Below are 27,963 nucleotides of genomic sequence, written 5' to 3'. Positions count from 1 at the left end.
GACTCACTTAGCATTTCTTCTACAACAGACAGTTTTGCTTTTTACCTTTTCTTTCTTTTCTTCGCATAATGCTACTTCTTTGCTAATCTCGTCCTGTCTGTTTTTAATGTCCTCTTGTTCCCTTCCACATTCTTCTCTTTCCTTTGAAAGAAGGGCTATATACTCGTCTAGCTGTTCCTGCTTTATTCTAAGAGCCTCTTTCTGCTTTTCTATTGACTTTCTTAAATCACTTGCATCTTTAGTAAATTGCTCTATTCTTTCAATGCCTCTCTTTAGAAATTTTCTTCTATCCTCAAATTCCCTGCAATATATTTTCCTAATAAAATTAAATACAAAATAGAAACTAGCCAGTTTGAACAAATTAGGGAATTCTACGATATAATTTGAAGCACGCTTTTTCAAGTACTGGTCATAAGATTTTTCAATAGAAACAGGTTTTGTGTCCATTGGATCGATGGTGCCGAAAGAACCGATACTTGTGCTATTCTTATTAATATTGGAGGTGTGTATAGACTTGCTCAAAGTATCTCCGCTTATGAGTCTTTCTAAATCTAGCTTAGTAGAAATACCATTCAGATTGATTTCAAAGGTATTTTCATCTAGGAATTTTGCACTGATTCCTCTGCTTTCATTTAGCAAAATGAAAATATAACGGAAGTTCGAGTCAAGTGTGTTATTGAGTTCCCTTATTTTCTTGTGCTCGTTCCAAGCGAATACCTTATAAATATTGTTATTGTCCTTGCTACTTTTCTTGAGGCATTTCTTAACCAAGTACCTTTTGCCACTAAGCCTAGGCCCCCTCACAACAACATTACACTTCCTATATAAAAGATAACTAAGATACGATTCACAACGTATAAACTGGTCATTCTCTTCCACTTCAATGCTAAAGCTATTATTTGCATTGAACTTTAATGTGCTTGTCTTCACATTAAAAGTATCCTGAATAAACCTTCTTAGAATCCTACTTGCATTGTTTAAATCAACATTGTCGCTTTTCATGAATATCAGTTCACAGAGGAAATAAAGATAGTTGGGCACTATCTTTGGGTTACTAAACATAAAGCTAAAGTCTGCTAGTTTTATAAATAGCATTGCTTTTGACAAGCTAAATAAATCAGGATTGAAAGCCTCGTACATAAATTTCAGAAGATTACCTACCACATTGATTACATCAATGTGCGCATTTTCCTTATCCTCATGTGTGCTGTCGATGTTTAGGCTTATTTCGCTTATCTTTCTTCTGATAATTTTCTCAATATCTTTCAATCCTTCAATATGTACTCTTCTAATTCTTGTTAGTCTATTTTCGAATTCCATCTTTTCTGAATTTATCCCACAAATAATCTTTAAATTAGACAGTTTGATGCCAGCAATCTCTCCATATTCCCAAAATTCCCTAACTTGTTCCTTCAATTTGATATTTGCCTGCTCAAAAGATTCCAAAAATATTAATTCTTTATCCTTGAGATTGCTCAACTGTTTATCATTAAGCAAAGAATCACAGTACAGAATGTCGCTACAGACATTGCTGCCGTTTGCATTAGTCAATGCTTTAAATATTGTCTTTTTACCAATACCCGGATTTCCAATTAAGAAAACGACTCTATTACTTGCAAGATATTTCCAAATATTAAACAAAGCCTTAGCCTGGCACTCATCCAAAGAATCACACATCTCTTGATTGCCACTGTTAATAGCATTAATACTATCATGGTTGGCATCATCACATGCACTAACGCAACAAGCATCATGGCTATCAATAGAATCTACATTAATCATAAATAGTCGCGTAAGTGTTGCTGGCGTTGCCTCCTCAATACTGTCTGTCTCAAAGATAAACTTAAAGCAGAATGGTATCTTGATTCTTTCACCTGTTACTAAGCACAAAAGCCTATTATCATCAAGCACGCTATTAAAATCCTCAATCCATTCAGATTTTAAGAGTCCATCAAAAATGAACCATGTCTCTCCTGCACTGAGTAGTGAATTTCTTAAATCCTTTAAAAATACACTATCCTCCCACTCTTTGGTAACTTTATTTACAGAACCAAAGATTGAGTCATTGACTTCTAATAAATTCATAGGATTGTACTTAAACATTCTCCTCACAGGTTTGAACTCACTCTTGTCTACAGAATTAGATTCTAAAGCTATCATTGTGTTTATAAGACGTGATTTTCCTTTCTTTCCGAATACAACAATCCCATTCCTCAGACTAAGTGCTCTTCTGAAGATATTTTCATGAGAGAGGTCAATCTTCAATTCGCTGATTTTAACATTAAATATTTCATGAACTTTCAGTGTCAGGCGTTGTCTATCTTTATTTTTGAAAATAGCCATGTAAAAGTATATTGCATTTAACAGAAAAGCATTAATGTCTGTCTTATTTGTACTAGCTCTATCGTCTAAATCAGGATATTCCATCTGATTAAAAATGAATTTGATTGCCCTCAGTCCAAAGTCATAAAAATCTTCTGGACTACATTCCCTGTCGAGACAGCTGATTAGCTCATACATTTTATAATTACCTGTATAGAAGTAAATAATGTCCATAATATCAGGTGCATGAACCGATACTTCCCCAAATATACTCTTTAGAGTTTTGGGTAGTTCTGACCTTCCCTTATATCCTAAATTCATAGTTAAAAATACCTTTACCACCCCTTTTTTTTCATACAGCAGCTCTGTTATTGATGACATAACATCCTTCTTCAATCTATTAAACTCATCGAAACAGATATAGCTGCCAGTTAGCTCGCAGCCAATAATAATGTTCCTAAGAGATTCAAAATCACAGTTCTCATTGCAGCAGAAGACAAAGAGGGGTTTTCCAACACTTCTGCAATAATACTTGACACTCTCAGTCTTTCCCGTACCGGATGGGCCATAGAAAATAACACCTGACTCATCTTTAGAAAGAGAAATAGCAGTAAAAATCTTAGCCGTTAAGTAGGTGAAAATAAAGTCGGTTGGAGGATAGTATTCAAACGAGTACTCCAGGTCATCGACTTTCAAAATGATATCCAATATATCCTTGCTGTTTTTGTCTAAGGGCATGTTTTCAGAGCTTATAGTATATTTTTGTATTGTTTTCATTAAATCAGGAAATTTTTCCGAATAAGCCTCTATCCTTTCTGCTCTATAAGACTTTTCCTTTGATTTTCCATTGAAATAGTTATACTCACACACTAATTCATCAACAATTGAAATACTCTGATTGATAAAATCATTGCCAGATTCTGATTGCTTGGCATGGCCTATTTTGTTTAGAAAAGTACTCTTCAATGTTTGCTTCAGGGATCTTTCAAACCCATTAACAATATTTTCCAAATTGTCATTCAAATTAATCTTGGACACAAGGCTTACTTTCTCTTTTTTCTTTCCCACTCCACTTGAAATGCCAATAATACATTCGTCCTCTGTTATAATCTCGTTAATATTAAATATACTTGTAAGTAGCCAACATATTCCCTTTGTGCTGCTCATGCTCCTTACAAGATCTGTATTCGGAATGAAATACAGTCTATTACATTTGTGTCTGAGAACATCAATTGCTACATTAATTCCGTTGCTTATACTGTCCAGTTCAAACCTTATATTTTTAAGTTTGTTTAAAACATCAGTACTACTCGACATGCTGGATCTGGATATGAGATTTTCAAAGTCAACCTTACTACGATTATATTTCAATAATTCAAGGTCTAACAAGTTGGTGCCTTCTTTAGATAATATCATTCCAAGCTCAAAAACTTTGTCTTGAACACTACACAGAATATCAAAGCATTCCTGCTCTATTTTGATGAGATCATCAACTTGATCAAGCTCACTTTTGTAAAGATTAAATTTGTTGAATTTAACTGTCAGATCAAGCATGGATCTTTGGGCATTCAAAATAGATGACAGTTCTGAAATATTAGAAACATAGGAATGTGATCCAACAGTGGAAATTTTGATTAAATCAGTAAGTCTTGGTCTTTCTTCAGATAGAAATTTGGATATTTCAATATCCATTTTTATTTTTTCAATCGATATCCTCATCTGTTTCTCATCAAATGAATCAATATAGTCTTTAAAACTACCTTCAAGATTGAGGGTTNAATGAGATATATTAAATTTTGATAATTCTTTTAAATACGAAAGGGGAAGTTTAAGGCTCTCAGCTTGGCTTACAAAATTCTTCATCAACTGGGTATTAAAAGAACATAGCAATTTAGAAAACACGGTTTCTTCAATCATTCTGCAGTTAGAAACTTCACAGCCGTTTGCCAGTTGCTCAATAAATGTGGAAATTTTGGTTCTCATGAACTTCTTTATGTTTTGGTCCATTTCTCTAAATGTTTTATATTCAGCCTCTAATACTTCAGTAGAAACATTAAAAGAGAGAGCCTCGAACTTATAAAAGATAAAAAGCTCGTTGAACATTGCAATATCTCTGGATAATGCATCACATTTGATTCTAAACTGTGAAAGATAGGGAAGAAATGTGTCTTCATCGCATGGGAAGTTATGGTAAATGCTGCTTATTTCACTAATCTTAGATTCAAGTTCATGCTTTTTTGAGCTTAACAGTTCAAATTCGTCTTGAGTTAGGGTCTGCTTCAGTTTGAAAGTAACACCGTTGTGTATAACCGACCTTATGGAAGCCTCATCTAATATTCCAGTAGCCTCATCAAAAACAACATTTAGAAGAAGATTTTCAATAACTTCAGATTGAATGTTTTTATGAGCCGTGAATGAAGACTGAGCATATCTATTATCAAATACAGATAATATCGTGTTTTCAGACCCAATATTTAGCAATGCATGAATAGCAGCATCTTCAGGAGTATTTTCATGCAATAAAGATAAGACATAATGTAATTCATCAAAACACCTCAAAAGTCCGTATTGCAAAATAAATGAATCAATAAATAAAGGTATAGTATTGTTTGAAGAAAATTCCTGGATTAGTGAGAGTAGAGATGACCGAACAGCTATTTTGTACTGACTAACAGTAAAACAAAGTTGACTGAAAATCGACTTGATTTGAGCAGAAAATGAATAGCTATCAAACTTGAAATTGATCTCAAAGAATTGGAATAAAGAAAGCTGTCTGTGCAGTTCCTCATTTCTCCTTGTCTTTTGTAAAGTTTCCAAAATTGAAAGTAAATGTGTTTTTGAAGATTCGTTCTTTTCATTTTTACAGCACAATGTGTGATTTTCTGCCATTTCATCGATCGCCTGTTTAATTATATCGAGTTCATTCTGTACGTCTGTTTCTAGCTGTTTTATACAAGCAGAAATATTAAGTAATTTTTCAAAGCCGCTAAAGCGTAAAATATACTCTTGGATTATATCGTATACAACCACATCGTTTGATAATAACTGAATAGCGTCCTTTGAAATAGCTAGTTGCAGAACATGTCTGCTCTTACTCATCTTTTCTTTTACAATAGTTAAAATTATCTCTAAAATCTCATCCCTTTTCTTAATCAAAGCCTCTTCAACCTGGTTTCTATCAAATCCATCAAACAAGCACATTACATCGCATGGCTCATATCTTCCGTTGCCAATTGAAGAATCCTCATTCATAATCTTCGGAATGTACTCACTTTTTAATTCTTCAAGCATCATATAAAACTGTTTCTTCTTCTTTTTAAATCTTTCATATAAACATCTTTCCTGGTTCTGAGTCTCCTCACTGTAATACCTCCATTTTAATCCAACATGACCTTTAAAGTACTCCTCAATCTCTTCATTGTAAAATATGGAACCGCACTGTCTCACTTCGTTTTTATACTCATTTAGAAATCCTTTGAGTCCTTCAAGTCTTGGTTTAATAAACCTAACATCTTCGAGCAGTTTTATATCAAATAATGGAAGGTTGTTGTCTTCTGAGATGATTGTTTCATACATTCTAGTTAATTGATCCTCCATATCAACTATTCCAACCACACTTTCATTTAATTCAAGCTTATTAATATCATCGTTATTTTCTGTTCCAATATTATCATTAGTCTCCGTATTAATAATGGTGGTTTCTAGAAGGTCTGATGGAAGGCTTGCAATGTATCTTTCGTAAATTTCAATTATATTCTTTATTTTCGAAGCTTTCAACTCAAAGAACTCTTTTGCTTCGGAGCAATTGCACAGAATACTTTTTAATGTTAGCGCTGTTAATATTACATCAACTATGTCCGGAATGTTAACGGTGCGGCCACTGTGCTCACAAATTGTATCATTTAAAGAGTTGGCTAGTGAACAGTTCAAAACAGTTTTCAGTATATTTACAACGTACTTGGAAACTATGCTTTCAAATATCTTAAATTCAAACAATATCCTATGGTTCTTAAAATGATGTCTTAATTTGGAAAGACTGTTGGTGTTCTGATTGATGAAATCATTGCCTTTTGATTTTAGCAAGTTGGTTACAAAGTCAGAGTCGAGAGGAGACCTTGAATTGACTGGAAGCGATGCGTTATGTTGTATTTCATTTTCAAACAGTGCTTTTTTAAATTCAAACTCAAAGGTTTTTATCAATTCTAGGAATTGTAAACTGTTTTCCGAATCGGAAATGTACTGGAAAAGCTCTGATGCTTTGTAAATACTATTTAGTGAACTGATGTACTTTGAAAAATCCTTTATATGGTCTATTGTAATACGCGAATCTCCAGAATCCTTATCGTTTTGCAAATTAAAGTATAGGGCGAGTGATGTATATTCAGCATAAATTTCGTAGAAGGTTGGATGGAAGTTGACAAGAGTCTCATTAACTATCGTTGTTCTTAATGCATTTAGATTGCTCGAGATTGACTTTCTTATGATTCTTGGCATTTTCCTCAAATTTCTTAGAATTTTAAAGATAATCAAAATATTGGAGACAAAAGGCAAATGGTCCTGTTTTACAGCCACATTATTTGATGGATGCGTGTCCCTGTCATCTAATACAATAGGCGATTCGTTACTGTGCTTCAGAAACAAAACATATGAAAATTCGAAATTACTATACACTGAATGGAAAGCCTCACAGATCTTATAAATCTTTTGGTCATTTATAAGCATAATTAACGTATACATTAATGACAACTTTCCTATTCTTTTTAGCATTTCAATAATAAATTCATATTCTTCTGATACTGAAAAATTATGGATTGAATCTAACTCTGACCTTAGGTCCATCCAGAAAGCTTTCTCCTCTGGAAAGCTTCTATTGAAATGGCCTAATTTTGTATAAATTGATTTTAAATAGCTAATCCATTGCTCTACTATATTCACAAGATCTCTTTCATACTTCTTTAAATCCTCCTGATCTCCAAATGAGAATGCCAGTGGGCATTGCACAAACAGCTTTTGGGAAAAATAAAGATTTTGGATGGCTGCGGGAAGTGTAAAGTTTATGGTGTTCTCTCTTCTTGTATTTATCTTTGCAATGACGCTGTTTAAAAGTCTTACTGCTGATATTTCATCCGGATCCTTGAATGCACTGTTCTGGATTTTCTTTTCCTTGACAGCTATTAATAGTTGTATTAGCTGCGAAGTAGTGGATTCAAGAATGTTTTCATAATCTGCATTGGTGAAAAACACTTCTGGATCATTTGACTGTAGAATCTTGGCTAGTTCCAATGTTGTGATCTCTTTCATGGCAGGGACCAAGAAATAACAACAAATCCACAGCCTAAAATATAATTGCCAAAGAAGATTAAATAAGAACAAATCAATGTTGCTTATATGTTTATATTATTAAATTCGGCTTTGGTAGTCTGTGGCTTTTAGCCATTGATTGAGCAGACTTTTAGAAAATTTTTGTTCATTTAATAATTTTTTGCTTTCGTTTAAGCCTGTAACATACAAATATGAATCTGCATTAAAAGCTGGCCAAGGTTTTCAAGTGTACTCTGTCTAGTTGTTTAATTCTTGATTACAGACGAAAAATATGAAATAAATGAGTATTGAGCTTGTTTAAGGCATTATACTATGCTTAATATGCAATGGCTAAGGATCGATATGATTTGTGCATAGGTCATTTGTATTAATATTCTTTGCCTTAAATCAAATAAACAAACACCTCATTATTGATAGAATTCTTCAAGAATAAATAGACAGATTGATAAAGAATTTTAATTTTGAATATATTTTATAACTCGTTTTTTGGCTTATTCTCCTCACCCTCTGTTCTTTTAGACTTTAGGAGATCAGTCTCTCTTATTTTGTTCTTAATCCTGTTTAACTCTTCCATCTTCTCAAGAAACGCCTTTACATTATACTTTGTGCTCTTAAACACATGTCTTATTGGCGTTATCACTGCCTGTTTTGATGGGGATTCATAATAGAATCGTTTTTGGTTTTGGCGGGAATTTTCTTCAGACATGTTAGGGTCATGTTGACAATCAAAATTTTAGAGAAAATGGTGTGACTACTGTAAAGATTTAGGCAAAAGTTTTGAGCAATGTCTTCTAAATCCATTTGCTGGATCACATGTTTGAGTTATATATTGTGCAACATGTCTAATATTCTGCTGTACAAGTGTCATAGCTGATTAATATTGTTAAAAATGGTTTACTTCTATGATTTAGCCATTTCAATATTACTCTTACTTAAAATCTACTGCCATAATTTACCGTTGTGCATTATGCTTATATTCATGCAACCAAAGCTTATTGCAGTGTCATTCTGACTTTAACTTGCTTTGAGATGTTTTCGTCGTGCAGCTGATGCCTATATTTTCATTTTGATATATTAGCTACATTTAAACAACAAAATACGTTAATGGCATAATGCATTAAAGATGAAAAATAAAATTTGCTACAGTTTGTTTATTATCCAAAACACTGTTTCAAGTTCTTTTAAAATTTACACCCAAATAAACACCAATGCAAAATGCAATTAATAAGACAAGGCGATACATCGAGCAGTACATAACAAGCGTGAGATGGTTGAGAAATTTAATGATTCCGGCTCTTGTTGCATTGGTTACTTATAATTTTTTTGAAATTAGAATTTATCAAACGATGGCTGATGTCACGAATAAAGACAGCGAAGGAAATTCAAAGATAAAATCTGCAATGATGTTTTGTGTGTATTTTGTCGTTGGATACACCATAAAACTAGGCTATGAGTTATTTAATGCCTACTTTGTTGCTTGTTCAATCAAAAATGCACTAACAAATTTTTTTGGCGATTACCTGAAAATTAGTTACCAAAGCTTTACAAAAATAGGAATTGGCGAGGCCCAGTACAATATTAACAGAAGAGTATTTGCCTTGATAGAGTTTCTTTCGTCGGTTTGTGTGGATTTTGCATCGAATTTTCTATTTTTTCTTATCGCCATCGGAAGTCTTGGAAACGAAATTAAAAGTGCTAGGCTAAAAGGCAATTTCACTCTTGTGCATTCTTGCATTTATGACTTTTTCGGTTATTGCCCAGTTTCTGAGATCAATTGCAAGAATTAGAGTAAATCTTGGATACGAAATCTGCTCTAGAAAGATGTATGACATTCTATACAATTATGAGAGAATTGTCTCATATGACAACTTAGAACATGAGCTAGGTCTTTTCAGACGATCAATGGATTACCAAGTATTTTACGGTACAATATTCTGGGTAAGCAATGATATAATTTCGTATATCAATTCGTTGTTCTTTCTGTCAATTAATACATATCTATTAGGTACCCTTGGTATATCTACAAAAGAAAAGCCTGGATCTTAAGAGCTACACCCTTGTATTTAACAAAGTGAAAGATAAAGTTCTTGATATGATTGACAGCTTTGATTCGCTGGCGAACAATTTCGTAAACCTAGATCAAAGTAACATAGAAAACTGCCAGCTGGATGAAAATCCAAATGCAATGGATTTCGAAATCAAAGGAAATGAAATTGAAGCTGAAAACCTGAGCTTTGCATACGATTCAAAGACTATTCTCGAAAACTTTTCGATGAGAATACCTTCTGGGCAAAAATTGGCCATAACTGGAGTAAATGGGTCTGGAAAATCAACATTTACAAAATTACTGCTAGGACTTTATAACTATGAAGGTTCTCTAAGGATTGATGGCCTTGAATATTCAACAATTAGCAAGAAAAGAGTAAGGGAAGCGATAGCCTATGTGCCGCAGGTGAGCTTTCTTTTTGATTCAACAATTATTGAGAATTTAAAATGTGGAAGCGAATCTGTAGCAGATGAGAAAGTTGTCGAATTTTCAAAGATGTACAATATGCACGACACATTCAAGGAACTTGGATATGACAGGAGAGTTGGCGAGAGAGGAAAGTTTTTAAGTGGAGGTCAGCGGCAGAAGATATGTTTTCTGAGGGCAGTTATTAGGAATTCACAAATATTGGTATTGGACGAAGCCACCTCAAATATGGATGAGGCATCAGAGTTAGAAATCATAGAGTCAATAAAGACACACATGCAAAGCAAGACAGTCATTATGATAGTTCATAACTTGAAGCTTCTGGGTCATTTTGACAAAATTTTATTTTTAGGAATAAAGACCAATATGAGGTAGGAGCATTACATGAATTGCTTCAAAGTCAGAATAGTAGATTTGCAAAATTCTACAGGGAATCTATTAAAAATAACGAGCTGTTATTGGACAAACAATAACCTCAATCACAACTCATGCAGATGTGGCTGCTATAAGCAATTAATAGCGGTCAAATAATTGAAAACAATTTTTATTTAAGTAAACAAGATTGCGATAAATTTTGGATGGGCTTTTGTGCGGCGTGATTCAATTTTCATATGCATATTAACGATGCGCTTTATATTTTATTATTCTTTATTTATCGTCTTTAGCACTCTGCAAATACACTCCTTGCTTTTTGAAACCCCAGTTTTGCTCTTCTTATGACCTCGATGGTTAAGCAAAGAAGACTGTTGATATAGCAAATGTAATAGCACAGTATATAAGCCATTTAAACTTCTAATTGTACAATGAAGTGTGTGTTGCTTCTAGAACAGTGATGAGTGTATAAATATAAGCATCAAATACATTTGCACCAATGCATGCACTTGCAAGGAATTTAGAAAGTAGTCTAATGTGCCCCTTGAGAAGGCATTCTCATACAAACTAAAAACACTCTTTCTGTATTCGACAGAAGTGTGCTATCAGATTATAAAAGACAAGAAATAGAGAAAGCTGCGAAGCACGAAGCATTGTAAATGGTGGCGCCGAGCTTTCAGCATTCAGCTCATTTAATATCGTTATTTCTGGTTTATTATCTTCATGGGTAAAAAATTTATAGGAAAAATGAGCTGTGTTATTGTAATAGCTTAAAAAACTTTTAAATAAATGCATTCTGCCTTTTAGCATTAAAAATACCACATACTTTGCCATAGCGAATTTATTCTACCGCATTATTGTTAGAGCTGTCAGTTTCGCCAACTGTGGTAACAAATATACCAGCAAATGAAAATCATAACAATGGTATTAGTCATAGTAGCTGGCTCACAGTTTAAATTCATACTTCGGATCAGCTGCAAACTCCTTATATCCATTGTAAACTCTAATTTTCTTTTCATTAATATTCAGTATTTTATCAAACTTTAGTAAATGTTGGGGATTGTGTGTTGACAAAAACACTGTTTTGTCCTTAAGGATGTTGAAAACTGTCGAAACTATGAAGTTAGAAGTACTATAATCAAGATTGGAGGTAGGCTCGTCTAATAAAAATATTGGTGCGTCTTTAATGATGGCTCTCATAAAATTGATTATTTGCGCCTGCCCACCACTAATATTCTTGGCACTTTCTCCAACAATGGTCAAATATCCCTTTTCCAGATTTTTGAAAATACTGTGCACACCGCATTCAATACACTTTTGAACAACTTCTTCATCACTGATGTTCTTTCCATATTTTAAATTATCCATAACTGTTGTATTGAATAAATGCGGCTCCTGAGGGACATATGAGATGGCATCATGAAGAGTTTTCTCATCTATCTTTCTAATAGACTTCCCATCAATTAGCATCTCACCATTGTAATCAATCAGTCCCAATAGTGCTTTTATAATTGTCGACTTACCAGCACCATTTCTACCAGTAATCGCTATTTTTGTGCCAAATGGTATTTCTAATGAAAAGTGGTCAAAAATTAGTTTTCCATCGAGATAAATGGCCGTATTTTCAAAACTAATGTCGAGAGTTTGTCCTGTTATTAGTTCGGTCTTTCTGATCTTATCCACAAGAATAACATTAATAGTAGAGGAAGCAGAAGTATCAATGAACTTATCAAACACCTTATAAATACAATCTTTCAATCCACTAATCTTTCGTTTAAACGAATTAAATGTTACAAAAAATTGATAGATTGCGTGGGGATTAATGAATGGGTTATTGGCATCTAGATTAGCTATGTGAATTGGAACCAGAAGCCCAATAAGAAGCAATATCTTGAAACATACCATAAATAAACTCTCAAAGAAGTAAAATGTGTACCCAAATGAAATTTGATCACCCATTAATGAATTAAACTTTGAAATTTCAAAGCTTTCATTATTAAAGGCTTTCACAACTGTCATATTTTTGAAAATATCTAAAAGTGCATGTGAATTTGTATGCTCAACATCTATCAGTCTTTTTTTGTAAATATAGGCTATGTGACAGTTATAGCAGATAAATAGAGCAACAAAGGCCAGAAGAGATACAAACACGATCTTAGTGCTCAACTCTAGCTTTTTATCTTTGTACAGCCGTATAATAAAAAGAGAAATATAAGCTAAATTGTAAACCAATCTAAGAAAGACGTTTTTCAGTAGAAATATTAAAGAGTCAACCTGCTTGTGAATGATGGAGCAGATTTTACCAGTTCCAACATTGTCAAAGCTTTTTGGGTGGCAGTTGAGATACATTTTCATTAAATATCGATATAGAACCGATTTTAAAAAATGGATATTGGTGTAAAACAGATGATTATGGATCCAACCGAAAAGAAGGTGGAGAGTGTAGAACAGAACGTAGGAGAATATGGGGCTGTCTTCTGTGCCCTTTTCCAAAGTTTTTGAGAGATTAGAAAAGTGGTCATCAGCGTATGCTTCGAAGACACAAGAGCAGAATAGTGAGAAAAGAATGAGAATAAAAATTAATATGACATGTCTATTGCCCAAAAGACCGTTCCAAACAACACTGGTGAAAAAGGCCAAGTCAGAATTCTTCGGCTTGGAGATACTCATCTGCAGAGGGGGAAAGCTTTTCTAAAAATATCAAAATTTTTATATCTATGTAAAAAAAAGACAGTAGAGGCGCATTCATCGTCTTGCTCAGAGATTAAATCCATTCATCATCCTATGGATCATTTATTTGGATATGTGGCAGTTTAATTTCCATTAAGCTGGGCTGAGCTTATTTTGACACTTGGTTGTGAATGCCTTTAATGCTTTCACAGTGGGAAATTAAAACTTCGAAACTCACAGTCCTAACAGCCAGCTAGATTTATATTTTTCTTAGAAATATCTGACAGAAAAGTATATCATTTGCAAGTAAGCCCTAACTCCTAATGCTTGATGTAAAGATTGGACTTGTTGACGGAAATGATGGATTATGTGCACAGCCAATTTTCTTTAATACGACATGTCTTAATAATTATAGTCCATACAGCTAGGTTCGGTGGCGCAATCGGTTAGCGCGTTCGGCTGTTAACCGAAAGGTTCTGAGTTCAAGTCTCAGCCGAACCGTTTGTCGTTTTGCATCTAAAATTCTTCTTGCACATAAGCTCTGACAATCCTTATTGGATAATTGGAGCTACTTATTCATAATTCATTCATTTCAGGTCCTCCTTTTTGAATATTATTTCTCCTTTTTTGTGCAAAATACACCAACCTGTCCCTTTTAAAATGGACAAGGAAACCAACTTCAGACAACTAGTTAGACTTGTAGATTCGGTTCCATTTAACATTCTATTTTGCATTTTTTCATTAGTCGTAATTAACTGCCTCAAATTAAAGTCAACTGAATGGGAAGCATTCCTTTTAACACATACCAATCAAGACTTCGAAGCAAGCACACTCAAAATCATCGTACTAATGCAATTAGTCACTGCAGTTCTTTCGTTTTTTTGTAATGTCTTTGTTCATAGATTGGTGTCGCTGTCCTACAGAGTTATTTTGAGAAATATTTTGCTTGAGTATTTGAAGCTAAGATACTCTAGCTTTATGAAAATAGGTGTGGGTGCTGTACTGTGTTTGATTTCTCGTAGATCCTCGGCCTTCTGTGATTTTTTTGAGGGCCTGATGGTCAGAATTGCTCCAAAGCTAATATTTTTATTCACTTTGACATCCTCAATACTTAATCTGTTGGAGTATAATGTAAAGCTGAATGTTCTGGGTCTTTTTATTGTTTTTATTGTATTTATATTGCTCTTACAGACTCTACGGGCACATTTGAAGGAGAAAATAAATACAAATTATGAAATTTCAAATTCAAAACGAGTTGAAATTCTGGAAAGTTACGAAAGAATCATTTCATACAACATTCTTGAAGATGAACTCAGTGATTATCACAGATTACTGGGGAAATACACATTTTTTAAGCAAATATTCGACTGCTCAGGCCACATGATCAATTTTCTATCAGCCATGATGCTGCTGCTATTCTCAATTTATATTTGGAGCTGTATTATTGATACAAATCAATTTACTTCCATAATTATACTAACAGAAAAGCTTAAAGACTATTTATACTCAATTTTGATAGAATTTGATACACTGATTATAGACTATGCAAACTACTCATATTCAAAATACACTTCCACTGATTTAGAAAACAATGAGTGTGCTAAGAACTGTGGCTACTTAGGAACTATTGATTATGATAAAATGGGTGATTGTACGAAGTTATATGATTTCGCCAGTGATATTAGTCTTGATTCCCTGCGTGTAAAGTTTGATGACTATGTAATACTGAACAGTGTAACATTGTCAATAAAAAAGAACGAAAAAGTTGCTATAACAGGCATAAATGGCTGTGGAAAAAGTGCACTGGCAGGAGCCATAGTGGGGTTTATTAACTACGATGGTTCACTAAAAATCGATGGATTTGAAGTTAGAAGCTTATCAAGAACAGCACTTAGTAGTTTGATCAGCTACATACCCCAAAATGCAAAAATATTCAATATGAGTATTGAATATAATCTTAGAATAGGTAGGGATAGCATGGGGAATGACGAGATGATTGAAATATGTAACCAATTTGATTGCCACTCAACATTCAAGAATATAGGATATTCAAAGATGGTAGGTGATCGTGGAAGACTACTTAGTGGTGGACAAAGACAGCGTGTGATTCTTCTCGGTGCAATTTTGAAAGACAGCAAAATTTTAATATTTGATGGTCCATTTACTGGATTAGATCAAAAAACAGAGGAACATTTTGTAAAGACGCTGAAAAATGAATTTAAAAATAAAACAGTGGTATGCTCAACACAGAACATAGGTCTATTCCCCTATTTTGATCAGATAATATTCATTCATAAGGGTATCGTTTACAAAGACACTTTCAAGATGCTTTTGAAAACAAATGAAGAGTTTAGAACATTTTGCAGGGTCAGAGAATCGACCGAATTACCTTTAAGACTATTTTCAAAGAAGTTGTTATCAATAATCAAAAGCATAGCAAGCTAAAATTGTTAGACTAACGTTATACAACATTCTTTTGTGTTGTCTATAAACTAAGAAAAATGAATTAGACCAAAATACCCTATTAAAAACACAATGATGCAACTATTAAATACGCACCAATTGTTTTCATTGAACTTGATTAATATTTACACCAGTTTAAGTCCCTTTATTCTCACTTCTTCTTCTTAAAAATTTTCACAAAATTTCTCCCAATGGACCAGAGTCTGAAGCAGCTTTTCCTTCAAACAACAAGTCCAAATGGAGCAATTCGGAACAATGCTGAAAGTCAACTGAAGAGCCTGGAAAAGAATACTGAGTTTCTAAACTATATAAGAAACGTTCTGATGAAGGATCAGGACAAAATCATCCAGCAAATAAGTTCGATTTATTATATGAATACAATAGAGAGAAACTGGAAGGCGCCAGAGTTGAAAAATGTTACTACGGATCTTGAAGATAGCATCCTCAATCTTCTTTTGATTGAAGATAAATATCCAAAGCTAGCCTATCAAAAAATTTTGCAATGTGTCTTTAATAATTCTGAAAAAGAAACGATTTTAAACATTTTCAGAGACTCTGCAAATTTTTTGAGTTCAACGGATTTAAACAAGAACAAAGCAGCCCTAGTACTTTTCGAAGAAGTGTTTAGATCAGAGGCATTGAGGTTCAACCTTGAAGATATTCTTGGTGTAATGTTCAATAAAATGGGTAGTATCTTCACATCTAGATTTACGGAGTATATTTCTACAAGAAAGTTTGCACTCGCGAGCATCTGTATGAAGGTAATTGCCAAGGCATATTCACATTACACTCTTCCTGATTTTTTGAATTCGCTCGAGGTGTTTTCCGGATACTTCCAGCTTGCCATTCAAATTTTAAACACAAAATGTGAAAAGGATGATGGTTTTTTGAGACTACAGAAATGGGCAGCTTTCTTTTTGTACAAATCAACCAATAAGGGCCTCAAAAAGTACTTTAAAAACAATGATTTCGTACAGTTTATTAGAACTGATTCAACATTAGAGCTGCTTTACAGCACATTCAGCAAATTGCTTAATGATTATATTTCAGGTGTGTCTGTCCACGAAAGAGGCCCCATTATCTGTGCCGACTTCTTTTCCCTTTTTGCTGGCAACAAGCGAGCCAAGTCGTTTATTAAGAATAATTACATGTTTTTAATAAGCTCATTTATACTTCCTTCACAGAGCTACAGTGGAGATTTAAAGGATAATTTTGAAGATAACGCCGAAGCATATCTGAGAGAAAGGTACAATTATTACAATAGCGATCTCCGATCAGCCACAGCTGAGCTGTTTGAGGAGATTCTTTATAGTGACAAGGAAGTTGAAATGAATGTCGTATCATCAATGAGGGAATTCTTGGATGTTGGTATAAATGAAAGCAATGCTCCGATGAGATTTGGTGTTATTGGATTGTTGGCAAACACTCAGAAATCGCTAATTAAGAATCTGAGTGGAGAAGAATTTCATCAATTCCTTGTCAGATACATCTTTCCTGATCTTAGCTCTCCTCATTTGTTCCTCATATCTCAAGCCTTATATTTTCTTTCTCTAATGGAGTCCATTGAAATTTTGGATAGCCAAGTCTATGATGCGTTGAGTAAGATATTTTCATTGACAAATAATGAAAATGATATCCTCTCGGTTGAGTCTTGCTTAGCTTTGAACGCATTCTTCTATAACGAGTCTCTTCGTAATTTATTTAAACCAAGCATTCCTTCATTATTTGAAAAAATTCTCTTTTATACTAAAAAGTATTTTCTGGAGTCACTATCCACCCTTTGTGATTCTATTATCGACTGTTTTACTGAAGATATCACAGAATATGCACCTCACTTCATCCAAACAATCTGTTCTTCTTTTATGGATCATATTGAGTCAGAAAATGAAGAAAAATTAAATGCAATTTCAGGCTGCTTAAATACAATCCAAAAGTTGGTCATGACAGCCGAGGATAAGCCTGAAATTGTTTCTAGTATTTACCAATATGCTTCGAGAATAGTTTATTATGTTTTTGAGAACCAAAAGACAGAGTTTTTCCAGGAATGCTTTGATCTCATGAATAGCTTCTTGTATGTTTTACGAAGCATAAATGAGAACATGTTTGAGATATTCATTCTTTCTCTCTCCAGTGATAAAGATGAAATTTGTCTTTATCCCCGAGAGATCTGTGATTATATCGACAATTTTCTTACCTATGGAGGAGAGCGCATGATTACACCCAAGACACTGGAATTAATATACAACTGTATCGATATATTTATGCCTATTAATAGTTCAGAATGCGATGTGTATGACGAAGATTTTGAGGCAGCCTGCAGAATTATAGACAGTGTGATGCTTAATGCAGGTTGTGCTGCACACCAGCTGAATCAAAATCTGATACCAGCTATTATTCACAAACTTATCTCCAACTATGAGTTTGCTAATACTTATGAGGCCTTGCCCATATATGCTCTTGATTCTATTACAAACTGTTTTATTGTCTCCCCTGAGGTTACCCTAATGAACCTAGGCACTTTTACTGAAACATTTTTTTCAGAACTGGACGTTCATAAGAAAAAGTTTATTAGAGTATATGATAAAAAGTTGTTATTGCTGTTTATGGGTACTCTTTTCAAGATTAATGCCAATATTTCTATAAATTACGAAGTCTTTTGTGATCTTTTCGTTTATGTGGTGACTACGCTACCTGAGGCCATAAAGAAACGAAACAAGCTAAAGCAGCAAGAGGAAAATGCAGATGAGGAGCTTGACGGAGATTATTCGGACTACTCTGCCGAAGACATCTACGAGGATATTTACTTTGAGACTGTTCTTGACAAGTTTGATGCCTATGAATTTACTAGGGGTGTTCTTTCGACCATTTCTCCTAATACCATTGGTGAAAAAACTGTCGCGGCTATGAGTTCTTCACATATTGCACAGATTAAGGAAGTTTTGGAGATGCCACAAGAGATACAAAAATAAACCAATCTCATCTTTTCCATATAAAATTTTGTCTTGTCGATCTATCTATTAGTTTGGTTTTGCCATACCCTCCACATGCTTAGCATTTTATGGATTAGTGCTGTACCAATCAACACATTTTGTGTTTGGGACATTCCTCATTCCTGTCCATTTTAGTTATCTTTTCAAGACATTGCCATTTTAGCCCTGATGGTTGAGATTGAGTATAGAAACCCACAAGTTGATAGCAAGACAGAAGGAGATCATACTAGAATTAAAGTACCAGCAGATAAAAGAGGATTGGTACAGCAATCTAGCACTAGTGCAGCTCTCTTCAGAACCCTGATTAATTTGTTTTTTAGCTTTGTATATTGGCTGTTTTGTTGTAGTTATTTTCTATGCTATGCGGACTCAATGGTTAAGGCATATACAGAAGGATTCCTGCCATTTTTAAAATCTAAAATATTCTGGTCATTCCAGCGGGACGTTCTTTTCTCTGTTGTGGGATATTGTATTTTGATGATGGTAATCAAAATAATGTTGTTCAGAAATTAAGTAAATTATATGAATATAGATGATAATTAAATGCATTAAGCGCATGTGTGTAAACACGTGTAAAATTTATCGGATGTAAATAACATACATACTATTATACCTGCTAGTGTGTTATTAGTTATTAATCTCTGCAGTCGATTTGCAGAATACAAATCAAAGATCTATTGTGGTAGTATGCAAACCACTTTTTAGTTTATGAGCATATTCTGCAGTGCATTCTATTTTTTGGTATTATAATTTTTTACCCATGGTTCAGTATCTCTTCCAGCCAGAAAAAGTCTTAGATTGTAGGTCCGGAATTTCACACATAATTTCAAATATAGAGGCATGCACTTCTGTGGCCAATTCATTATCCGCTACATTTGGTCCTTACGGTCTTGACAAGCTTTTCTATGGGAAGAAACTTCTCCTTACCAATGATGGTGCAACTATACTTGAAAATATGAATTTCAAACATCCAATTGCCAAGCTTTTATGTTCGCTCAGTAAGTCTCAAGACAACGAGGTGGGTGATGGTACAACTAGCGTAGTGCTCCTGACCTCTGCAATTCTTAATTCCCTACTATCTCTTGTGAAAGAGGAATTTTCAACTGAAATAATCAGAAACGTCCTCAAGGATATGAAAAGGCAATGTTTAGAACGATTGGAGAATTTAAAAATTGAGTTTTCAGAGGAAAATTTAATAAGGCTTGCAGAAACATGTCTTAATTCAAAGAATGTTAGAGGAGACAAGAGTCATTTTTCTAGATTGCTTGTTGATGCATTGTCATGTGATGACGATCTCTACATAGACAAGGTCACTGGTGGGTCTTTATCTGATTCGTTCTTAGTGCCAGGGATTGCGTTTAAGAAAACATTTACCTACGCCGGATACGAACAACAACCTAAAAAAATTTTAAATCCTAAAATTTGCTGTTTAAATATTGAACTAGAATGGAAAAGTGAAAGGGAAAATGCTGAAATTAAGATTGAGAGTGTGGAGGAATATCAAAGAGTTGTTGATGCTGAGTGGAAAATAATCACCGAAAAGCTTGACGACATAATAAATTCTGGTGCAAATGTTGTTTTGAGTACAATGTCAATTGGAGATTATGCTACTCAATACTTTGCCAGGGCTGGTATTTTTTCTGCCGGACGGGTACACGAGCTACCAAAAATTGTAAAAGCATTCAAAGGCAAGATTTCTAATTCTACGAAATACATCAAATTGGGAACATGCGAGTTGTTTGAAGAGAGACAGCTAGGTGAGACTCGATACAATTATTTTGAAGGTAAAAATGCTCGATCACGCACTTTAATACTGCGAGGGCCTGGATCAGAAATATTAGAAGAAGTAGAAAGAGCGGTTCATGATGCTGTGTGTGTTATAAAAACAGCAATAAAGCATCAAAACATAGTTTGTGGTGGTGGATCTGTTGAAATGCAGCTAAGCAAGCTTTGTAGGGATTTGTCTTTCAAGATAGGTGCTGAGAAAATGTTTGTGTATCGAGCATTGTCTATGGCATTTGAGAAAATACCTTCTCAGCTTGCAGCCAATTTTGGATTGGATCCTGTTTCGGTACTGCAAAATTTACGACAGTCGCACTCTACCAGTAATTTTACCGGTGTGAGCTTGAAGGGAACAGAAGATATGACTAAACTTGGTGTTCTTGAGCCGTTGGAGGTAAAAAAGAATATGGTCAAGGCAGCCTTTGATGCGGCGGATACTATTCTTTCTATTGATTCGACAATTATTAATAAAAAATAAATGCCTATTGACTAGCATATCACTTTTATACTATGCTACTTTTACATAGAAAGTTCTTAAAGTATTTGGCAATTTATTAATTTACTGCTTAGCTACCCTTCTTAATGGGGACTTTTTGGAATACTCAGCCGGTAGATCGTGGAGCCCCTGAGGGTATAATTGACAACTCAAAAAGAGCTAAAAACATTCCAGTTTTTTTACCTACAGGTTTTAGCTGGTCAAAAATATGTGACATTTCCAAGATCGTTGCCTTTTTAGAAGAGTTTTATGTTGAGGATATCACTTCCTCCTATCGCCTTTCATATCCGCCTGAGTTTTTTGAATTTCTATTTGCTTCTCCTAGCCACAGGGAAGAGTATAGCCTTGGGCTATTTTTTGAAAATAGGCTAATAGGATATGTCCTAGCCAGAGAACATTTAATGTCGCTTAGAGCTCAGTCCTACCGAATTGTAAGTGTAAATTTTTTGTGTTTGGCAAAAGAGTATAGAAATAAAAATTTTGCACCTTTAATGATCAAGGAAATTACCAGAATTGCAAATATCAACGGTATTTTCCAAGCCATTTTTACTGCAGAGAAAGACTATGGTTTTAGTATTTTGAAAGCATCGTATTTCCACTATCCAATGAATAAGGAAGTGCTGCTGAAGACAGGAATAGTTGATAGTCCTGATGAAGTAAGAGATATTCCGCAGTGCCGAGATGACACGAAGCTGGCTACTGAGTACAGTGAAATCAAAAACATTTATAACAAAATGAGCCAAAAATTTACCATTTTTGAAAAGTTTGACGACGAATCCTTTGTGCAGGTTTTTAGAGGTGAAAAAAATGTTTTACAAACCGTTTATAACGAAAAGGCGGGGGAGTTTGCATCTTTTTACATTGTTTATACAAAATGCTTATCGTCGAATATTTTACTAAAACGCGCGTACCTTTACTACTGGTATGGTTCGATAGAAATCATAACTGATTCTGTCTCAATTGCACATTCGCTAGGAGCAGACATGTTTGATGTTTTAGATATTGCAAACAACCACCAGTTGATTAAAAAACTGAAATTGGCCGAGGGTACGGGGTCACTCAAGTACCATGTTTTCAACATCAAGGAAGAACCAATTCAAAATGAAAAATTGAATTTTATTTTGTTTTAATAAAACCAAACTTGCTATATGTGCTGCTTTGAGCAAAATATTCTTTAATAACATTGTCTGTTTTAGCTCTGATGCTTATTTCATTAATATTCATGTATAGTTTGTTTTCACTTCAAACCTACAACTAACTTTCGTCCCTTTCTTAGTTTATGCTAGACCGAATTCCTGTGGATCTGAGTATTCAATCAAAGGAACTCCAAATGAATGATGTTTTCAACAGGTTTAAAACTAGCAAAGTGTTTGTGCCGAAAACCTTGTGTAAGAGTTATTTTTCACTTATTGTAGCTTCTATTTTGGAAGACAAAGATCCCGTCAGCATTATAAACGAGAACATTCCCGAAATAGATGGACAATTATACATCAGCCTAACTATTACAAACAACCGAAGCTTTTGCTCAGATGGTGCACTTATTTTCATATACACCGAAAATATGGATGATGAGGAATTTGATCAAGAATGCAACAGAGTGCAGTCTTTGATCATTCAAAAATTATCTAAGGAAAGAGTATTTAAGGATAATTTAAAACAAAAAACAGCGTACAGTATTGTTTACAGCATTCTTTCTACTATTTCTTCAAGTAAAGATGCTGCAAACGTCTATTTTATTCAAAGGGATTATAAAAATGCTTTACTGGAGTATGGTGGAATTTCCAAACAATATCCCGAATTGTCAAGGAGGATGAGTGAAATTTGTAGAGTTATACTAGGCTACAAGCCATTATTAGAGCCCCTTGCATTTGACATTTTGTTATTAAACCAAATGTATGACAGTCTTTGCGAAATTTCAAGCATTCTGCCATTTGATGCAAAACTCGCAATACAGTATTATTTAACTGATAAAAGCATTAACTCTAAGCTAAAAATGATATTTTTGTACCAATGCTGTGTAAACTTCAAACTATGTAACGATGATGAAATGTCAAAGAGGTGCTATTCAAAACTGGTAAGTACCGTAGAAAGCATAGTTGATATAGAAAGTTACAATCAAAAATTTTGGCTAGAATTTTTAACGATTCTAAGTGAAGATGATTTGATTCATTGAGTCATATATTTAATATACGAATGTGTCGAAAAGAAACAACAGCTTTATATAAGGGTGAAGAGTTTTGAGAACAGGTGCTATAAAAATACATTTGTATCTGGAAATTTAACTAAAAGCTTCTTTTCTCTTCCTTGGCTCTTTTACCTTTAAAATTTTTACCCCAATGAAATTACAAAGTGGCACGGTACAAGCCCTTTACTACAGCCAAAAGTCAAATCCGCTCTACAGCTCACCAATACTTCAGATTACAACTTTGAGTAAGTTCTCATTCGGACCAAACGAGAAGTATCGATATAAAGCCAATCTAAGTGACGGTACACATTATATGAAAGCTGTTTTCAGCAGTGAACTTGCAAATATATTTGATAGCAACGAAATTGCAAGATTCTACGTTATAAAACTGGGCAGTTTTACCGTAAGGCCGAAGGACAATAGCAACTATCTCTACATTCAATCAATTGCTGCTTATGAAAAATTTGAATCCGAATTTGGACATTCTGTAAATATTTCCAGTGGAAAGCCATCCTTTGATCCTTCAGGATCAAACAAAAACGAAGAAGAGGTGCAAAAAGAGAATTCAAGACAGTCAGTATCACCAAAGAGCGCAACAAATAATGAAATGCACTATGCAACATTATCAGTCAATCAAGAAGATGTCTCAAAGCGATTTAAAGAAGCTGCTAATGAAGATATTACAGATATTAAAAAAATTTTTCCACACAAGAAAACTTTCAAGTTTAAAGGAAGAGTTGTTTCAAAGACCGAGATTAAGAAATTTACTACACAGAAAGGCGACGGACAAGTTTTTAGCTTTGAGATTGCTGATTGCACAGGTCAAATAAAATGCGTGGCATTTTCTGAATGTGTAGATACATTTTATCCACTGGTTGAGAACAATAAAGCATATGTTATTTCAAATGTGACAGTTAAGCCATCAAACAAGAAGTTTTCCAACAATACTTCTGATTTTGAGATTCACTTGGAAAAGAACACAATAATCACAAAGGTTGAAGATGACAATATACCAAAGTACATGTTTAAGTTTGTAAAAATTGCAGATCTTGCTTCCGTTGGAGGTGTTGTTGACTGTCTGGCAGTTATTAAAGAAGCATATCCAGTGGGCAAGATTACTATAAAATCTACCGGTAGGGAGAGTGCTAAAAGAGATCTAATGATTATTGATCAAACAGGTAGCTGTAGACTAACACTATGGGGGCCTAAGGCCGAAGAAGAGTATGAAAAGGACAATATCATTTGTCTTGGCTCTGTGAAAGTAGGCGACTACAATGGAATAAACCTAACAACAGTGTCTAATTCACAGGTTATACAGAATATTGAACTTCCAGAGGCCATTGAGTTACTTGCATGGTATGAAGAGAAAGGAAGAAATATTGTCATTGAAAAGCCAAAAAGAATTCCAAAGAGGTCATTTATTAGTGAAGTCAAGGACAATTCTCTTGAATATGCTACTATTCAAGGTTCTGTGGTGTATCTCAAAGAAGAAGGGCTGTTCTACGAGGCATGCCCCTCCGAAACCTGTAACAAAAAGGTTTTAATGGAAGATAATGGGATTTTCAGGTGTGAAAAGTGCAATTATACCTTTGAAAAATGTAATTATCGATATATGATCAACATCCACGTTGGTGACTTCACAGGACAAATGTGGATTACAATTTTTGATGAGGGTGGAAAGAGTTTATTGGGTGTTACGGCAGCAGAGCTTAAGGAAATGGGAGAGTGTAATCCAGAAAATGTTCATAATCTGATTAAAGGAATTTATTCGAAGGAATTACAGTTTAGGCTTAGAAACAAGGAAGAAAATTACAATGGGGACATCAAATTGAGAAGTAGTTGCTTAGAAATCAGCCCAGTTGATTATGTGTTTGAAACAAAAAGGATGCTTGAAGCTATTGAAAAGGTAAGTGTTTGATATTAATAAAATTCTAATTTTATTTATTCCTCGACTATATTGCTGAGAATTTCACTTGACTGTAGCCTTGACGTATGCATTTGCTCTTGACAAACCTGCCATTTAATATAAAGAATCTGTACACAATTTTTTATGGATGAGCTTACGCTTCTAAAAATAGGTGTTAATCCCCTTCAAAGGAAGATGCCTATCAAAAGATTGCCAGAATCTGTGATTTCTAGAATAGCTGCCGGTGAGGTAATAACTTCGCCGTATAACATAATAAAAGAGTTGCTTGAAAATTCATTAGATGCCCACTCAACTTCAATTACCATAAGCATTGATTCATCTCTCAAAAATCTCTCGATAAGAGACAACGGTGCTGGAATCGAAAAAGACGATCTAGAATTTCTCTGCCTAAACCATTATACTTCAAAGATCCAATCTATCGAAGATTTGAAAAAGTATGGTTCTATTACTTCAAGTTCATGTTTTGGATTTAGGGGAGAGGCGTTGCACTCAATTAGTCTTTGCAGTCATATAAAAATTCAAACTAAAACATCTCCATTGGAAAGGTGCGATGTCAAAGATGGTATGGGGCATGTAGCTATTTACAATAGTGATAGGTTGATTGATGTAAAAGAATGTGCATTTGATGGGCATGGTACATTTATTGAAATAAAGAACATTTTCTACAATAATACGATCAGATCTGAGTACTTCTCAAAAAACAGGGTCGAATTACTTAACTGTATTGAATTAGTTGCATACTATGGCATTATCTATAATTCTATTGAATGCAAAGTTGATAATAAGGTAATTCTGGGTAGAGACCCATGCGAAAGAGGGATGAGCCATGATATTGACAAGACTATTGAAAACAGAAAAGGCTACATTTTGAAAAATATACTTAATTCAAAGAATTTTTTGGGCAAAAATGAGCATCTCAGAAGTTTTTATAGATTTAGAAATAGTAAAAGCCATTGTGTTGTTGATGAAGGATTCATAATTATATGCTCAGAGCTTAATGCAGTCTTCAAGTCTAGCAAATTTATTCTTTTTGTAAATAGAAGGCTCGTCAAGAATGATTCGCTGAAAAATAGGGTTTTACAAAAATACAGGTGCCTGAAAAAAGGATGTGTCCCTTTTGCTATTTATTGAAATGTTTGTTGACAGTGTGGACGTGAACGTGCATCCCAGCAAGGCAGAGGTGCTCATTGGCAATGAAAATATGTTTCTTGAAATATTGCAGGCATTTGACAGGATTTTTGAAAATACCCTCGAAATTAATGAAAATACCCTGAATTTAGGAGCTGTCTCTAATATTGGAAGCTTAGCTAGTTCTTCTAAAAATAGTCCAAGGAGTTGTAAAGTTGTTAATGACAAGAGTATAAGCAACCATGAAAACACCTACAACACTGATCAGAGTAGCGTCTTAGATACCAGTGATTTACTACCAAACACAAGCGCCCATACCTCAGACGCTTCGGTCACTAATACGAGTATCTTCCCTAAAGCCGTCCAGTCTAGTCCCTTGAAAATATACTCGTCACCATTTGTAAGAAGGTTGGATGAAAACACTTCAAAACACCAGCAGACCTACAGAAAGTTCTCCTTAATTTCACTAAAGTCATTGTTGAGCGAACTCAAAGAAATCGATCAATCATTTTTCAAGTCGCTAACGTTTGTTGGGGTATTTGCAAATGACATCTTTGTTCAGCATCAAACAAATCTTATAAAAATTGACAAGGAGTCTTTTCTTTTCAATGTTTTTTACCAGAAAATTTTGAAAGAGTTTGGAAACTTTGAGAGTATTGAGTTGCAGCACGCGGTTGAGACTGGTATACATGAGGATCTGTGGGAACTGCTGAGAGAGTACTTTGGAGTCCACATTGAGAATAAGCAGATCATTGCAGTCCCTAAAATATACGACATTGTGCCTGAAGACGAATCTGGTCTTGGCGACAACAATGGTAGTGGTTTTGCGGGATGCTTTGGAGAGCTAACTGTTGAAAAAACAGATGAGGTTGGCACAATCAAAAGCATTGCTCAAGGTGTTGCTAAGATCTATGCAAAATCCAAGGTCGACATCAAACTTTTTAACAAGATTAAAGCCGAAACAATAGCAACGATGGAAATAATAGACACGCTGTCTTTAATGAGTGATTTGAAAGATCTCTACAAGACGTTTGACAGATGCTAGAAATGATAAATACTGTTGAATGCAAGTTAAAATTATTTAATCCTGTTAAAAGTTATACTAGTAAATGCCAGTGTGATTAAATTTTTCATCTCTGCAATCAATATCATTGAATATTCCCTTTAGAAAACTGTCAACTGTCACGCTTTTGAGTATATTAGATTTAATTTTAAAGGAGTAGTCTCCTTTAAAGGGTATATATGCAGATTTGAGCAGACCCCTCAACATGAGACGGGGTGTGTTATCACAAGTTATTGTTTTCACTAACTTGTTACTGCTGCATGCAACTGGACAGCCACAGCAAGAATCGGCATTAAGGAAATTTTATAATGAGTATAAAGTATATAAGAAAAAGATAGACAATATTTATGACCATTTTTGTAAAGAAGAATGCATGAATGAATGGGGATACATTGACTTTCAAAACAAAGTTGATCCATTGCTGAACACTATGAAGAGACGGTATAAATCAACAGCTGAGATCCAAAACACCGACTTTACAAAGGATTTATCTGTCGTTAAAGCACATTTTGAAGAAGTATTAAAAACAGGTGTTTTGTTCAAAGAAATTCTCTCACATGATCCAAAAAGTGATCCTTCCTTAGCAAACTTTAGCGAAGATGCAAAAGAAAGATTAAACAATTGCAATCTAATTCTTGCTCTAGCTAATCGTTTCTGCGATGCAGATAATATTGATAAGTTCTTTACTCTTCTTCATGATGCTATCATTAGCGATTTCAGAAGCCTAGGTGTTGTTAGTGGAGAAACGTTTAATGACATAAAAAAGAATG

General features: G+C 34.3%; 15 protein-coding genes and 1 non-coding gene across 16 annotated transcripts; 14 read left to right on the top strand and 2 right to left on the bottom strand.

The window, feature by feature from the left end:
• Positions 1–3: 3 nt before the first annotated feature.
• Positions 4–7,623, bottom strand: VICG_00034 (uncharacterized protein; the record flags this gene model as incomplete). Its single annotated transcript, XM_007603425.1, has 1 exon — positions 4–7,623. One exon carries the CDS (start codon positions 7,621–7,623, stop codon positions 4–6), a length of 7,620 nt encoding a protein of 2,539 aa, XP_007603487.1.
• Positions 7,624–8,852: 1,229 nt separating this feature from the next.
• Positions 8,853–9,431, top strand: VICG_00033 (uncharacterized protein; the record flags this gene model as incomplete). The annotated part of the gene is made up of 1 exon (XM_007603424.1): positions 8,853–9,431. The coding sequence occupies one exon, from the start codon at positions 8,853–8,855 to the stop codon at positions 9,429–9,431; it is 579 nt and encodes a 192-aa protein (XP_007603486.1).
• Positions 9,382–9,690, top strand: VICG_00032 (uncharacterized protein; the record flags this gene model as incomplete). The annotated part of the gene is made up of 1 exon (XM_007603423.1): positions 9,382–9,690. One exon carries the CDS (start codon positions 9,382–9,384, stop codon positions 9,688–9,690), a length of 309 nt encoding a protein of 102 aa, XP_007603485.1.
• VICG_00031 (uncharacterized protein) lies at positions 9,656–10,492 on the top strand (the record flags this gene model as incomplete). Its single annotated transcript, XM_007603422.1, has 1 exon — positions 9,656–10,492. The coding sequence occupies one exon, from the start codon at positions 9,656–9,658 to the stop codon at positions 10,490–10,492; it is 837 nt and encodes a 278-aa protein (XP_007603484.1).
• A 942-nt stretch (positions 10,493–11,434) lies between these two features.
• Positions 11,435–13,159, bottom strand: VICG_00030 (uncharacterized protein; the record flags this gene model as incomplete). The annotated part of the gene is made up of 1 exon (XM_007603421.1): positions 11,435–13,159. The coding sequence occupies one exon, from the start codon at positions 13,157–13,159 to the stop codon at positions 11,435–11,437; it is 1,725 nt and encodes a 574-aa protein (XP_007603483.1).
• Positions 13,160–13,586: 427 nt separating this feature from the next.
• Positions 13,587–13,660, top strand: VICG_02249. The gene has a single exon. It is a non-coding gene; the product is annotated as a tRNA-Asn (tRNA).
• A 159-nt stretch (positions 13,661–13,819) lies between these two features.
• On the top strand, positions 13,820–15,604 carry VICG_00029 (uncharacterized protein; the record flags this gene model as incomplete). The annotated part of the gene is made up of 1 exon (XM_007603420.1): positions 13,820–15,604. One exon carries the CDS (start codon positions 13,820–13,822, stop codon positions 15,602–15,604), a length of 1,785 nt encoding a protein of 594 aa, XP_007603482.1.
• A 209-nt stretch (positions 15,605–15,813) lies between these two features.
• Positions 15,814–18,591, top strand: VICG_00028 (uncharacterized protein; the record flags this gene model as incomplete). Its single annotated transcript, XM_007603419.1, has 1 exon — positions 15,814–18,591. The coding sequence occupies one exon, from the start codon at positions 15,814–15,816 to the stop codon at positions 18,589–18,591; it is 2,778 nt and encodes a 925-aa protein (XP_007603481.1).
• A 189-nt stretch (positions 18,592–18,780) lies between these two features.
• Positions 18,781–19,125, top strand: VICG_00027 (uncharacterized protein; the record flags this gene model as incomplete). The annotated part of the gene is made up of 1 exon (XM_007603418.1): positions 18,781–19,125. The coding sequence occupies one exon, from the start codon at positions 18,781–18,783 to the stop codon at positions 19,123–19,125; it is 345 nt and encodes a 114-aa protein (XP_007603480.1).
• Positions 19,126–19,372: 247 nt separating this feature from the next.
• Positions 19,373–20,872, top strand: VICG_00026 (T-complex protein 1, eta subunit; the record flags this gene model as incomplete). The annotated part of the gene is made up of 1 exon (XM_007603417.1): positions 19,373–20,872. The coding sequence occupies one exon, from the start codon at positions 19,373–19,375 to the stop codon at positions 20,870–20,872; it is 1,500 nt and encodes a 499-aa protein (XP_007603479.1).
• A 104-nt stretch (positions 20,873–20,976) lies between these two features.
• Positions 20,977–22,020, top strand: VICG_00025 (uncharacterized protein; the record flags this gene model as incomplete). Its single annotated transcript, XM_007603416.1, has 1 exon — positions 20,977–22,020. The coding sequence occupies one exon, from the start codon at positions 20,977–20,979 to the stop codon at positions 22,018–22,020; it is 1,044 nt and encodes a 347-aa protein (XP_007603478.1).
• A 149-nt stretch (positions 22,021–22,169) lies between these two features.
• Positions 22,170–23,063, top strand: VICG_00024 (uncharacterized protein; the record flags this gene model as incomplete). Its single annotated transcript, XM_007603415.1, has 1 exon — positions 22,170–23,063. The coding sequence occupies one exon, from the start codon at positions 22,170–22,172 to the stop codon at positions 23,061–23,063; it is 894 nt and encodes a 297-aa protein (XP_007603477.1).
• A 163-nt stretch (positions 23,064–23,226) lies between these two features.
• Positions 23,227–24,993, top strand: VICG_00023 (replication factor-a protein 1 (rpa1); the record flags this gene model as incomplete). Its single annotated transcript, XM_007603414.1, has 1 exon — positions 23,227–24,993. One exon carries the CDS (start codon positions 23,227–23,229, stop codon positions 24,991–24,993), a length of 1,767 nt encoding a protein of 588 aa, XP_007603476.1.
• Positions 24,994–25,125: 132 nt separating this feature from the next.
• On the top strand, positions 25,126–26,133 carry VICG_00022 (DNA mismatch repair protein MutL; the record flags this gene model as incomplete). The annotated part of the gene is made up of 1 exon (XM_007603413.1): positions 25,126–26,133. The coding sequence occupies one exon, from the start codon at positions 25,126–25,128 to the stop codon at positions 26,131–26,133; it is 1,008 nt and encodes a 335-aa protein (XP_007603475.1).
• Position 26,134: 1 nt separating this feature from the next.
• Positions 26,135–27,175, top strand: VICG_00021 (uncharacterized protein; the record flags this gene model as incomplete). Its single annotated transcript, XM_007603412.1, has 1 exon — positions 26,135–27,175. One exon carries the CDS (start codon positions 26,135–26,137, stop codon positions 27,173–27,175), a length of 1,041 nt encoding a protein of 346 aa, XP_007603474.1.
• A 223-nt stretch (positions 27,176–27,398) lies between these two features.
• On the top strand, positions 27,399–27,962 carry VICG_00020 (uncharacterized protein; the record flags this gene model as incomplete). Its single annotated transcript, XM_007603411.1, has 1 exon — positions 27,399–27,962. A coding segment is annotated over one exon (564 nt), but the record flags the coding sequence as incomplete, so codon positions are not given.
• Between the last annotated feature and the right edge of the window lies 1 nt (position 27,963).

This window comes from Vittaforma corneae (assembly GCF_000231115.1).
Source record: "Vittaforma corneae ATCC 50505 unplaced genomic scaffold supercont1.1, whole genome shotgun sequence".
Lineage (NCBI taxonomy): Eukaryota > Fungi > Microsporidia > Nosematidae > Vittaforma > Vittaforma corneae.
Note: the sequence above shows the minus strand (reverse complement) of the source record. Positions and strands in the feature narration are given on the sequence as shown.